The sequence below is a fragment of the Fulmarus glacialis genome, unplaced genomic scaffold (assembly GCF_000690835.1).
Source record: "Fulmarus glacialis isolate BGI_N327 unplaced genomic scaffold, ASM69083v1 scaffold30955, whole genome shotgun sequence".
Lineage (NCBI taxonomy): Eukaryota > Metazoa > Chordata > Aves > Procellariiformes > Procellariidae > Fulmarus > Fulmarus glacialis.
Genome location: NW_009215578.1, coordinates 31,342 through 43,700, shown reverse-complemented (window position 1 = coordinate 43,700; position 12,359 = coordinate 31,342). Strand labels below are relative to the sequence as shown.

General features: G+C 36.6%; 1 protein-coding gene across 1 annotated transcript in view; it reads left to right on the top strand.

Moving 5' to 3' along the window:
- The window catches only part of DOCK4 (dedicator of cytokinesis 4), a gene marked incomplete at both ends in the record, with an annotated part of 103,565 nt that overhangs the window by 60,354 nt on the left and 30,852 nt on the right, over positions 1–12,359 (top strand). The window contains 2 exons of the mRNA XM_009578990.1: positions 985–1,083; positions 7,920–8,014. Of these exons, the coding sequence (XP_009577285.1) occupies positions 985–1,083; positions 7,920–8,014 (194 nt within the window). The remainder of the gene's footprint in view (positions 1–984; positions 1,084–7,919; positions 8,015–12,359) is intronic.

Below are 12,359 nucleotides of genomic sequence, written 5' to 3'. Positions count from 1 at the left end.
ACTCTTTCCTGTCCTCATCCATTCTGCGGTCGAACCAGATTGATACCATTCAGTGTTTCTTCCCAGTTCAAAAGTGAACAAGTAGACATGAAAGGGAGAGAGGATGAAACTATTCCTTCCCATAATGTCTTGGTCGTTTGATCGCTCACTGGAGATACCCAGTGCTGTTCTCTGCTGTTTTGCTCCTGAATCCCATGCTGTTTGAAGGACAACCTGGCGAATGTGCATCAGTAGAGTCAGGGAGGAATCCACACGGCAGTCCCGTAAGTCCCTCAGCTGCTGCCTGGAGCATCCCTTTTCTGGAGTGTGGAGTGTGAATCCAGGAATTGGCACTGTGGGAGAGAGTGGTCTTGCCCTATAATTAAGCTCAACTTCTGGATATATGTTTTAATGAGAAATCCCTCTGTAGGTCCAAGGAAACTTCTGATCAAAACATTTTCAAAGTTTGTTCAATCCTATAAATGAGTTTTCTTTTTGACAAATACGTTTTTTTGTGATGAAAAAAAGTTTTGAAAAAATTCCCAGCTAATTCCGTTAATTTCTCCCCTAAAGGAAAATAATAGCACTCTTCCCAGAATTGCTGCAAAATACTTCTGTTTATATTTGTTTCAAAACTGAGCTGACTAAGAGGTGGTAATTTTAGCAATTTAAGTAATCTGTTTAAAAACAGATACAAGGGAAACAAGTCACAAATCAAACTTTTACTGGTTTAGCCCTTCTGGAACTATTTCAAATAGGTTTTGCTAAGCAAGTAAACTGCATTTGGGGAAAAATAATTCTATAAATGGGAAGGAAGTTCATAGATAAATTAATGTATTTTCACAAAATATGGAGTCTAAGAAATAATGTTTCCTAACTGTAGATTAATTTCCCTTCCATTTGTTAATTATTTTTAAGAGCTTATAATATGACAATTTAAGCTCAAATACAGAAGACATTATAATCTATAATATTTCTATAATAATTCTTGGCTTATTTGAACAGGGGGAATTTGTCTCCTGTTTGTTGTCACTCTTGCGACAAATGACTGATAGACATTATCAACAGCTTCTTGATAGCTTCAACACAAAGGAAGATCTGAGGGTAAGTAACAGAACTGTCTTTTCACTTGTTCAGGTCTCTTTTTATTTCTCTTTTTGATTTATCTCCCTTTAAGATATTCCTGTGCTTTGATGAAACACTGCAGTATTTAAATGCAATCTGTTTTTCAGATTAGCTAAATTTTGCACAGGCTTTTATGTGTACTTAGGTCCACTCTTACGGTGGGACTAGGATTCTGTTGCTTCCACAATGACAGCAGATAGAATAGGGATGGGGGGGACTATATAATAGCTTTAAAGCCATAAACTTAGCCTCAAAGACTCTGTTTTAAAGACTGTGTCAATCTAAGGTTACACAGTTCTGCTTGATTCTTGCTGCCAGGCAGTTGGGTTTTTTGTTTTATTGTATGTATTATTTATTCATTCATTCATTAAATTATAAACGGCAATGGCAAACACACAGCTTGAGAAATGCATATTCAACTAACTCTCCATTTTTCTTAACTGTGCAGCAAGTCCATTGGCAGGAGGACCTGTCAGAGTCTATCTGCCCAGTTTGATCATGGAAGAGAGTAGCTGCAGAACTCTTTCAGGGCAGCTTCTACCAATTTCGTTGATGGAGTTACCAGGTTCATGGAGATACAGCATTTTTAATTCCTTTTTGGAGGAGGGAGATGGATTTTTTTGAGATGATGTAAAAGTTAAGATTTTCTGTATAAAGATAGACATTAAGACTTTCACTCTGCTAGACCCTCAGAAATGTATATAGTACCAAATTTGATCCACACAAGAAATCTTGAGTGATCACTTATGCCCATTATTCAGCCAGTAATCCTAGATAGGAGAGTAATAATGTCCTAGTGTGTTAGTATATTTTTAGATGTTACTCTTAAATTACCATTTGATAATCTTAAGTACTAGCCTGAAAAGGGGAGTCTAGTCATCGTGCAATTTGGTATTTCCTTAAATTCCTGATAGGTGTTCAGAGCTGTTCTGAAGAGAGCATACCATTCGTGAGTGCTGTTTCTTTGTAGCGAGATAGTCATATTGAGCTTGAAAGAGAGAAAATGCTGCTGAGAAGTTATCTCTATCATGAATCAAGGGTACTATCTAGGAGTTATATAGGGTGGACCATTTTTATATTAGTATTACAGCATCTGTTTTCACCTAGCATAGTTTCTATCCTTAGGCAATTTTTAGTATATGTTGTGGAACCTAGGCATTTTTTACTGAAAATATTTTCCCTTTTGTTTGAGTTCTGAGCAGGTCTATATTCCTAGGTTTAGATTTTTGTATTTCCTAGAGGTTTCAAGCTTGATTTCTGTTTGATGTATCTATGAAATACAGTGTTAGGTTTATTCAGACTTTCTTGCTTCTAGAGCATGAAAAATTTCTAGAATTAATGCTTGAATGGAGTTTGATTTGACACATTTATATTCCCCCCACGCACGTACCCTACTATTATACAGAGACATATGGAAAGCAGCTGTAACCAGTGCCATCAGCTATCAAAACAGAGGTCTTAGGAACTCAAGTCCAGAGTTTGTTATTTCCATTCAGATCTCATCAAATCAGCATCAGCTCCACCAGTGATGCAGTGGCAGTAGGCTGATCATAATTAATGCAGCATTCCTTCTCTTCTGAATCTTAAATAATATATTGGTTTTTTTCCTCACTTGGAAATATCAAATATCACTGAAATGTGTATAACTGAAAGCAGGAGGGAAAGATGAGAGCTAGTGTGTGAGACTGACACTGCGATTAATCATGAGGTGATTGTGTATGACTTAGGCTATCTAAACCATCTTGTCACTTACCTCTGTATTTTTTTGCTTTGTTCGCCAAGTGTGGAACTTCCTTGGTATATTGTATGCTTCTTAGGAAATGACATCAATATGAGTAAATGAAGATTCAGAAGGTGTAAATATCTGTGATAAGTCTTTTTTTTGTCTGAGATGCTTTTAGACGCTGAACTAGTAGCCATAGTTAATCATGTGGCTGGTATGTACTTTGGGATTTAAGCTTCAGTGGTAACAACCATCAGCTTGCTGTATTTTTGAATCTTCTTTTTGCCCTCTGGTCAGTGATGTCAAAGTGGATTGTGTCTTCCCTAAGCCACGTTACAAGTTACAAATCTGATACGGGGTTTGCAAGGGACTCATCTGAGTGTAACCCAGGCCTTTGAATTGCTACCTGCTGTGCTTTTTTGCTTTGACTACCTCTGTTTATAATTAACCATCTATACTGAACGATTAGGCACTGATATCACAAGGTATTTCTTCTTTCTTCCAGACTAATTCTCAAGACAACTATGTCAAGTGCTTGCGCAAATGCATGTTTGCACAGCATTTGTGATACTATTAAAAAAATACCCCCACCAAACCATTTCTCCAAACAAAAATTCACTCATGCAAGTACTTGTAAAAAGGGGATGAAGGCTGGCATTCATTCTATTGAAATATATTTGCAGTTCTTATTCTTTTTTTTTTTTAACAGTCTATACCAAAATTAATAAAGGACTCTTTCCAGCTTGTTAATCACAATACAGCAAAATGGAGACTTTGAAGGAATGACATGTACACATTTTTATATGACATGCATCTGAGCAATACTTTAAACAAGCGCTTGTTTATGGAAATATTTCCTCTATTTTGTGAATACATGTAGTTTAAGTAATTGACATGGTGACTATTTTTATTTTAGTCAGTTCTTTGAGAGAGTCAGGTTTTTTCCACACAAAGCAGAAGATAGAAAAAGCATTTTATATTTGAAAACATGCAAATGAAGTAAGAAAGAAATGACAGGGGATTCATGGCTGAGTGGTAGCACCAGAGACTATACTTCACTCACTTTTTGAAACATTGAATTTAATGAGGCAGTAATTTTAAATGCTTCTTTTTATCTTTCAATATTATTTTACAGATACGCTCCTTTTGTTTATCACAAAATACCGTCTTCCTCTAGTAGATGTATTTTATAGCAATTTATAGAACAGAAGCGCCCTGGTAGGCGGATATTTGCTGCCGCAAAAAAGCTCAGATATAATTTCTGACAAAAGGTAACAGTGGAAATTATAAATAGGACGAGAGAAGTGGAAAAGTGAATGAGAAAAACAGTGTATGTTAGCACAATGCAGCTTTGACCACAGAAAGGTGGTTTTGGTTGATATGTGTGGTTTTTTTAATTAATAGATTAAAAGAAGACAAAACAAACAGATAAGCACCTGCCAGAAGGCCTAGTTTTTATCCATTGGCAGTGTACCCTATAATAATGTGGCATAATAGATATACAGGAGAGATCTGATGAAGGAAAAGATAGTATTTCATAGGGATGGGTGTAAACCTTACTAGTTCTCTGATCCCTCTCTTTCAGTTAAAGGAGCCTGAGCAGGGTAAGGTGGGTGCTGAACCCTACCACCAAGTCAATTTATTCCACTGTTCTCTAATGACCCCTTGGACACAGGCTGTGTGGGGAATATCTCTGGTGGAGAAGCTCAGTTCTAGCCACCATCCTTCCCCTGCTATGCAGGGACATCCGCTCATGTATGGGACTTCTGAAAGGATGAGTGCTGGGGCAGAGGGGTAGCTCTGAAACAAATATTTGGGTGACTTCTGATGTAGATTGAGGAAGCAGTGAAGGAAAGAAGATATGGGAAAGTTGGCCACAGGATGGATGAGTTGTTTGGGCAGAGACAGCTCACTGTCGAACCATCCTCTTTCTTATGGCACCTTGGCACTCTGCAAAAAACCTCTGGGATGCTCTACAAAGACTTGATACCAAGCAGCTTGATAACTCTGCAGTGCAAACCAAAGCAATGGATGATCACGCAATTAGCTTCAAAGTGGACTGTTGACCCAAACTAAAATGCTAATATAGATGCACCCTGAGAGATCCAGTGAAGAGTCTGACCTGCTTTACGTAGGATTTTGCATGCACACAGGGAAATGTGAAAGAAATTCCAAGGCAGTTTTTGATTAAATGAATAGATGGTTTTCAGTCTTTCAGAAGGCCATGCTTCTCTCTTAATCACAGTTTGATAATTTCATCAAGCAAATATTGCTGCTAGAGGAAACTGAACTGTGATATTGTGATATTATTTTAAGTGGTGTAAGACAGTACTAGAGCTTATGTACACTAGGTAGGAATATTAAGAGATGGTATTTAGAGTATGTAAAATGACAAAATTACTCCCTTGCTGTCTCTTAAGATAGAAGGCATATGAGACATTAATTATATCTGTACTCAACCAACCAAATGTTTGTTCACTTATACTGCTGGAAAAAATGTTTTTTAAATGTTAAAATCTGTTACTAAATCATTATGATGTGTTCAGCAGAGCAGATACAACTATGAAAGACAATAGTTCAGTGCAAAGGAAACAATTCAAAATATAGTTGCAAAATTGATCTTCCATGAATGGTACTTCATAGTAATGTCTCGTGATGTTTGGGCCATGAAACAAAATGAGCAATTGCATCATGCAAAATGCCAGGCATTGTAATGCTGATCAAAACATTTTATGGAATTTCTACATGGAGGTGGGTCACTTGGGAGCGAACACTGGCACTGAATGTCGAGCAGTGCTGACACATGAAGGATAACAGCTCATTAATGGCAAAGTATCAGACTAGTCAACTGGCATTTTACCCTTTGGTTATTTTCAGGCTTATAATGGATTCCTAGGGAAATGTATTACCAAATACACAAAAACTGAATCATGAAAAATATAAGTTAGCTACAGATTAATTCTGTTAATAGAAGCTTAATAGTTGCATCTTGAAAATCTTACAACTGACTAGTTTTTCTAAAGTTTTTTATAAGTTATCTGTTTCTTTCAGTTATATTTCAGCTTTGAATTATACTGCATTTTGTTTGTATGTTTTTAACATGTACTGTAACAAAGAGATCTTCAGTCTTACTCAGACTTTTCAAATCCACATTTTGTATCTAATATCACTTATCACTAAATTGATGACACAACTTTCTATTTTTTCTGTTAAAATTAGAAATAATTACCCTGCTGTTAATGATTCAAAATTTAATGCCAATGTCTACATTTGCTTTGTTTTAAAGTTTGCTTGGAATAAAAGATTTATTCTGTTTTTAGCCTAGTTACCTAAAGAAATAAAGTATATATGATCTTCCCCTCTGTCATTCTTTTCTTAATGACTTTTGAACAAGCTGATGAATTTTAGCAGGCTTTGGCAGTGGCCCGTGAGTCTCAAAGGCACTAAGTTTACACCTCACGCAGCCCTTGGGTTTTAAGTCCTCTAACTCCTTGGTTTCCCAACAGGACCCATTTGGTCTCTTCAGTTCAGCCAGTCAGTTAGCTTCCCTAACACCAGCAACATGTATTGTGTCTGGACAACAGACAGGATAAAAATGAGATATGGGAGAATTTGGGACATTATTCTGAGGTGACATACAGCAGCATTCGAGGCATTGCCATATTGTTGGGATTATGGCACAGAGCTACAGGGATTACAGCACAGGGAAGGGAGGTAACCCTTAACGAAAAAAAGGAGCAGGCAGAAGTGTTGAAATTTAACTACAAGGTGCAAAGCTATAGGAAAACAGTCTGGAATAAATGTGTTTCTCGTAGAGCTACTTGTTTATCTGTAAAGCTGGTCACCTACATTCAAACACTATGTTATCTGCAATGAGTATTGTTTATACTCTTTAATACAGAGAATTTTTTGGCATCTTGCTCAGAAAACAGGTTGTCTCTTTTATGTAATCTTCTCTGGTGGGTGGGTGCAGGGATCTCAGCTGCCTTTCCCAGCGCCTTCATTCGTCCCCCTTTACAGTGATTCTCTAATGAAAGACATCTGTTGTGCAATGCCCATCATCCATGCTTTGGTAAATGCACTTGAGAATATATTTTGGTGTTCAAAATTATTTGATATTCTTTGATTGTATCTTCATCTCATCTGTGTTTCGGGCTAACTCTCTACAAGTGGTGCGGGCAGAATCAATACAAAACATTCTGAGGTCAGGTGCCACACTGATTGTTAGGCATATTATATCACTTGCCTCATGCTCTTCATGATGTCAAAAGCTCCATTTTGCTTACTAAAAAAATACTGGCAGTACTATACACAATCAAGATGGGCCATTAGAAATATTACCCTTGTTGGTAGTTTTATTTGTGAAAAGGAAATCTGAAGAACCGTGTGCTGAGAGGAATAGTTTAATTTAGTTAGTTATTAGTGAGTAAAACCACATAGGAGATAATAATGCTAAAAGCAGTTAAGCAGTGTTTTCTACATTCAAAGTAGCTCGCATGTGTTCACTATTTTTATAGATTCAGCAAATGAGGCAGAATGGTTAAGTGACCTGCATACAGCCAGCCTGCTGTGATAACAGTTCAGGGGCCTGGGCATCACTATTGAATTCGCTGGTCTTTGCAAACCCAATGATAAAATTGTCCTTATACTCTCTCTCTTTCCCACCAAATAATGCCACTTTTAGAATAAATCTTGAAAGTGATGAAAACCTGCCATGATTAAGGAAATATTCAGAACTCTGTAGTGTTTGTAAAGTGCTTTTTTGATTTGCAAATTTTTCTCGGGATTGCATTTGTGGAAGTGTATGAGTGGAAGCCAAATGCATCTTTGACATTTCTCTTATGCGTTCCTGTCAATCAAATGGCACATTAAATTATTTTCCTCCTTTTAAGAAAAATGAATTAAATCATTATTTGAAGCTTTCTCGGGGAATAAAAAAAATGCAAAAATATTCAGAGGTGTATCTATGTTGCAAATAAATGTAATTCTGCTATTTCAATAATGATTTTTTGTCTCTGATTAAAATATATTTAAAGCTCACGCCTCTTTTTAAAGCAGCAAAGACATATGACTGTTTCTTTTCCTTTCAAAGGATTTCCTGCTGCAGATTTTCACTGTATTTCGAATACTAATACGACCAGAGATGTTTCCAAAAGACTGGACAGTGATGCGTTTGGTTGCAAACAAGTAAGGCATTTTTAATGTTAATAAAAAATACGGGTAGTATGCAAAGATCATGATATAAATAAGTAAAGTTATATGATGTATGTAATAAAAATTCAAAATACCTTCTATAATGCTGGCTGCAGTTTTTCATTTTCGAATTTAAGATTTAAAATCTCTGGACTTATTTTACAAGACAAATTCATAATATGATCTGTACGTCTTTCTATTCTGAATTTCAGTAAGCACATATAACTGCAAACTCAGAAACACTTTTACAGTATGAAGATGCTAAGCATCAACAGCTTTGTTTTCCAAGTAGCAAATGACAAGTCTCAACAGAACTTCATTTCAAATCTGTTTGTTGAAATGCTGAGTTGGTAAAGAACTGTTTGCTCTCAAGAAGAAATTATCTGCCGTAATATCATTAACGATGTTTTGCATGTTTGTTAATTTAGTGCTTGTCAGAAGAATGACAAATTAAAAATCACAAATCAGGAAATGACGAACAGCACAGGCAACAGTAACGTAGGGCTCTAAGCATTGCCTAGTGATACTTTGAGATGTAACCTGCCTTTGAGCTATTCTTTATCTGCTCAGGCCTTATTTTTAAAGAAACAGGTTCCCAGTGTTTCTGAGAAGTCATTACAACAGGTCTGAAACTACTGAATTTTATTTCACCTATATCACCAGCTGTCCTTTTTTGTAGGCTTAGCTTTAGATCAGATGAGCCAGCTGAACAGTCAACATGGTTATACAAACACCAATGTTGGCAGAGGAGGGGGGTTGTGTTGGGCAGACCTGGGAATCCACAATTTAGGATTGACTTAAACTTTCATGGTATGTGTTGCAATGCCTGATGGAAATTTGTTTTTAGTCTGTGTTGTGCCTGCTGGCTGCAAGGAGAATTAAATTCATCGTGCTGTACAGACTACTAGTAACAATATTATTGTTACAATTAAATTTGGCAAAACTTGTGTGCATTTTATACGTTTGTTATGTGTGTGTGTGGATATGCAGGCATCATAGTATTTGTTCAAACTTTGTCATGGCTTGAAAAAAATAACATTTTGTGCTCATTTTTATTACCTCACTTAGTGTTGCTAATCTTGCCAAATTTGAATTCCAGCAAAAAAAAAAATTGTTAGTAATCAAAGAATGGATATGATCGTTTATTTCTGTGTATGATATTAAAGAAGATACGGCTAATACCAGCCTGCATCTGGTAATCATGCTTAAGAAATAAATTGAGCAAAACAGGAAAGAGGGGAAAAAACATAGGAACTTTTAGACTAAATATATAATCTAAGAAATTGTTATATATTCCAGAAACAGCTGGCTTGGCAGATGGCATTGCAACAGCTGACATGTACAAAACTAAGATTTAGGAACGACCTTGGCACATGTTTCTTGGGCTGGTGGTGTTCAGATATGCTAAAGATGATGATACTAAGTTCTGCAAAAGGAATATTTACTTGCGCCAGTATTTTAGTTAGCATCACACATCTCCTTTTATTAGTCCATCTCATGTTGTTTCTGACAATCTAGGAGGTGACTCTATGTCCAGCAAAGAAGATAGGCAGAAGTTGACAATAACTTCTGGTGGGAATTGGCCACGAGAAGCCAATCAGATCGGCTAACTGAACCCGATAACACACAACTGCATAAGCATTTCTGCCAGCAAATGGGATGTAAACACATCTTTACCAGTTCGGCATTCAATAATTGCTTTGCTAGGCATTCGTTCCTTTGTGGAGGAAATGCTGGTTTGCTATGAAACGGGGTTGGTCAGGTGTACTTAAAAGTGTTGTGTGAACTGAAGGCTCATCATTCCTATGTTATATATCTACGGCTTAGTTTCTGTTCCTTTTTGAGGCAGCAGAAAGGAAAATCCACTTCTGTTCTCTCCTCAGCAGCAGAGCACTAGTTTCTCTGGAGCTGTTTCTGAACAGGAGCTCCTTCCTTTCACTTGTGTCCCCCACTGTCATTGTAGTGGCTGCCTTCCTTCAGCTTCCCCAGGGTTTTCAAAAGCACAGAACCAGAGAGTAGTAGCTTTGCTGGAATTGTCCCAACCCAAAATCTTTAAGTGCAAAGGGAAGAGCCTAGAGGCAGGATGAGAAATGAGGGCACTGCCTGCACCACAGACAGAAGTGGCTGTGAGCCATTCTCCCTGAGCTTCACTTGATGAGCCAGAGCACTTCCAATGATCTGAGACTCTTCAGGGTTGAAGGCAAAACTTCTTAAACTCCTTGCTCCTCCGCTCATGTCTAGAAGGTCTAGCCCATCTTTTTAAGAGCATAATCAAGTAATCCATTAACAGTCTGGATCTTTTCTAACTCCTGCTTCCCAGGAATAAAATGACTGTCGTGTTTCCTGTGTCAGATGGCCGTCTTCTTGGCTGTCTGGGCTTCAGCCCGAGAATCGGTAGCTAATCTGAAGGCAGTGTGTGTCTTGGGAGCTTCACCCATCACTGCAGTCACATCACCAGCAGCATTGTCTTTTCTCTCCCCTGTCCCTAGAGTGATACAAAAATTCAAACTGTCTGGTATTTACAGGAAGAGAGATTTAGCCTGTCTGAGCCTAGGGAAGAAATGAGTCCTAGCAAGGATATAATCAGGTAATAAGCTTTTCCCGAAGGGAAAAAAAAAATTCTTTTTTTCTCTTTTTTATATATGCAGAACTTCAATTACCGGAAAGATTTTTAGGTCTTAAAATGCCATAATTCTTTCAATATATGATATTTATATACAAAAATATTGCTGCCCCCTGGCTTCTGGATTTTTTTCTTTCTTGTTGCAGTGTTTTCAGTAATTATGTAGCATCTGATACTTGGATGCTGTCTGGGATAAAAAAAACCCAGAAGATACTGTGAGCTCAAGAAGACAAATCTGTAACTATCCAGAAATTAAGATATTTCATGATGACACATGCATAATCTATAATTCTGAATGTCCGGTTACCCAACATGAAAAAGTATTAGTGGCTAGCATTATAAAACTACCAAGTGAACTTCCAAAATTTGAGAAATAAAGTAACATTTAAAAAGGCAGACTTAGCACTAAAGCAGAGAAATAGATCTTTTTCGAATTGTGTTCTGTGGTGGGAGTCCTGCACGAAAAGAAGAATATGCAAAAAAATCCTCAATGTTTATTCGCTTCTAGCAGTCGAGCAATGAGACAGAGTTAATATGTTTAAAACTGCATAACCATGTAATATCTGCAGTGAGCTAATCAGCATACATTCAGCAAAGCAAAATAATTACTTATGGTTATCTAATATTTCTAACATCTGGGTTATCTAATATTTCTAACATTTGTTACTGGGTGACAAAATATGTTTTTATATATATAGTATGGAAAACATAGTTTTAATTTCTTTCATTATAGGGATAGACTTCCTTTCTACATCAACTAGGTAGTAAGCTAGCTTGCTGGCCCTCTAAGCAAAGCTTCTATTTGTAATGGCAAATCAACACCACATAATATAGGAAGATGTCTGAATCAGTTGCTTAGCGCCAGAGAGGAGTCCAAAATTCTATAATAAAATATGCCAGACTAAAATTGAAATTTCTGGATAACACCTTCATAACATCACTCTCAGCTGAAAACCACTGTGTAGTGGTCACTTGCCTAACTTACCCTAAGGTTAAGAAAAGAATCACTTATCTAGTGCTTTAATTGACTGGCATCTTTTGAGAGCGTTTAACAGACTCAGCTGAACTCCAGGTATGTCATGTTTCATTAACAATTGAGGAGGCTTTTGGAGAGCAAAGTGAGTTTCCATTACTTGCTGAGCAAAGATTTGATATTTATAACATACTATGCCTATGTATTATTGAACAATGAACTAATTTTCTACTGCTCTCAGTATGCAAGAAGCTTTCATTTTAAAGATCTCTGTATGATTAACTATGTATATCCTTTCAGCATTTTTCTGAATGGTAAAGATGCTAGATCATCCAATTCTCAATATGAATTTTATAAGCATACAAAATGGATGTGTGAATATTCTTATTTATAGTAAAATAATTGCTCTGTAAAGTAAAATTTACTATAGTGTGTTGCTTATACTAAAATTCCAAATATATCTACTGACAGTTGGGTATAGGGACTTTAAACAGAGAATCCTTTTGGTTATCTAATTCAATAATGACTGAAAGACATTATTTTTTTTTTTTTTAAAAAGTAATTCAAACGGAATACACAGTAAAGGAAGACATTGAATTAGCATTAGTTTCATCATTATGGCTGTTTTGAAGAATCCTGCTAGCTCCCATGGTGTGGGAGTCTGAGACTCCTACAATGAACAAAAATTCTTGCTTTTATGTAATACACAGTGTTGCTAACAACGTTCTTGCTTTTATGTAATA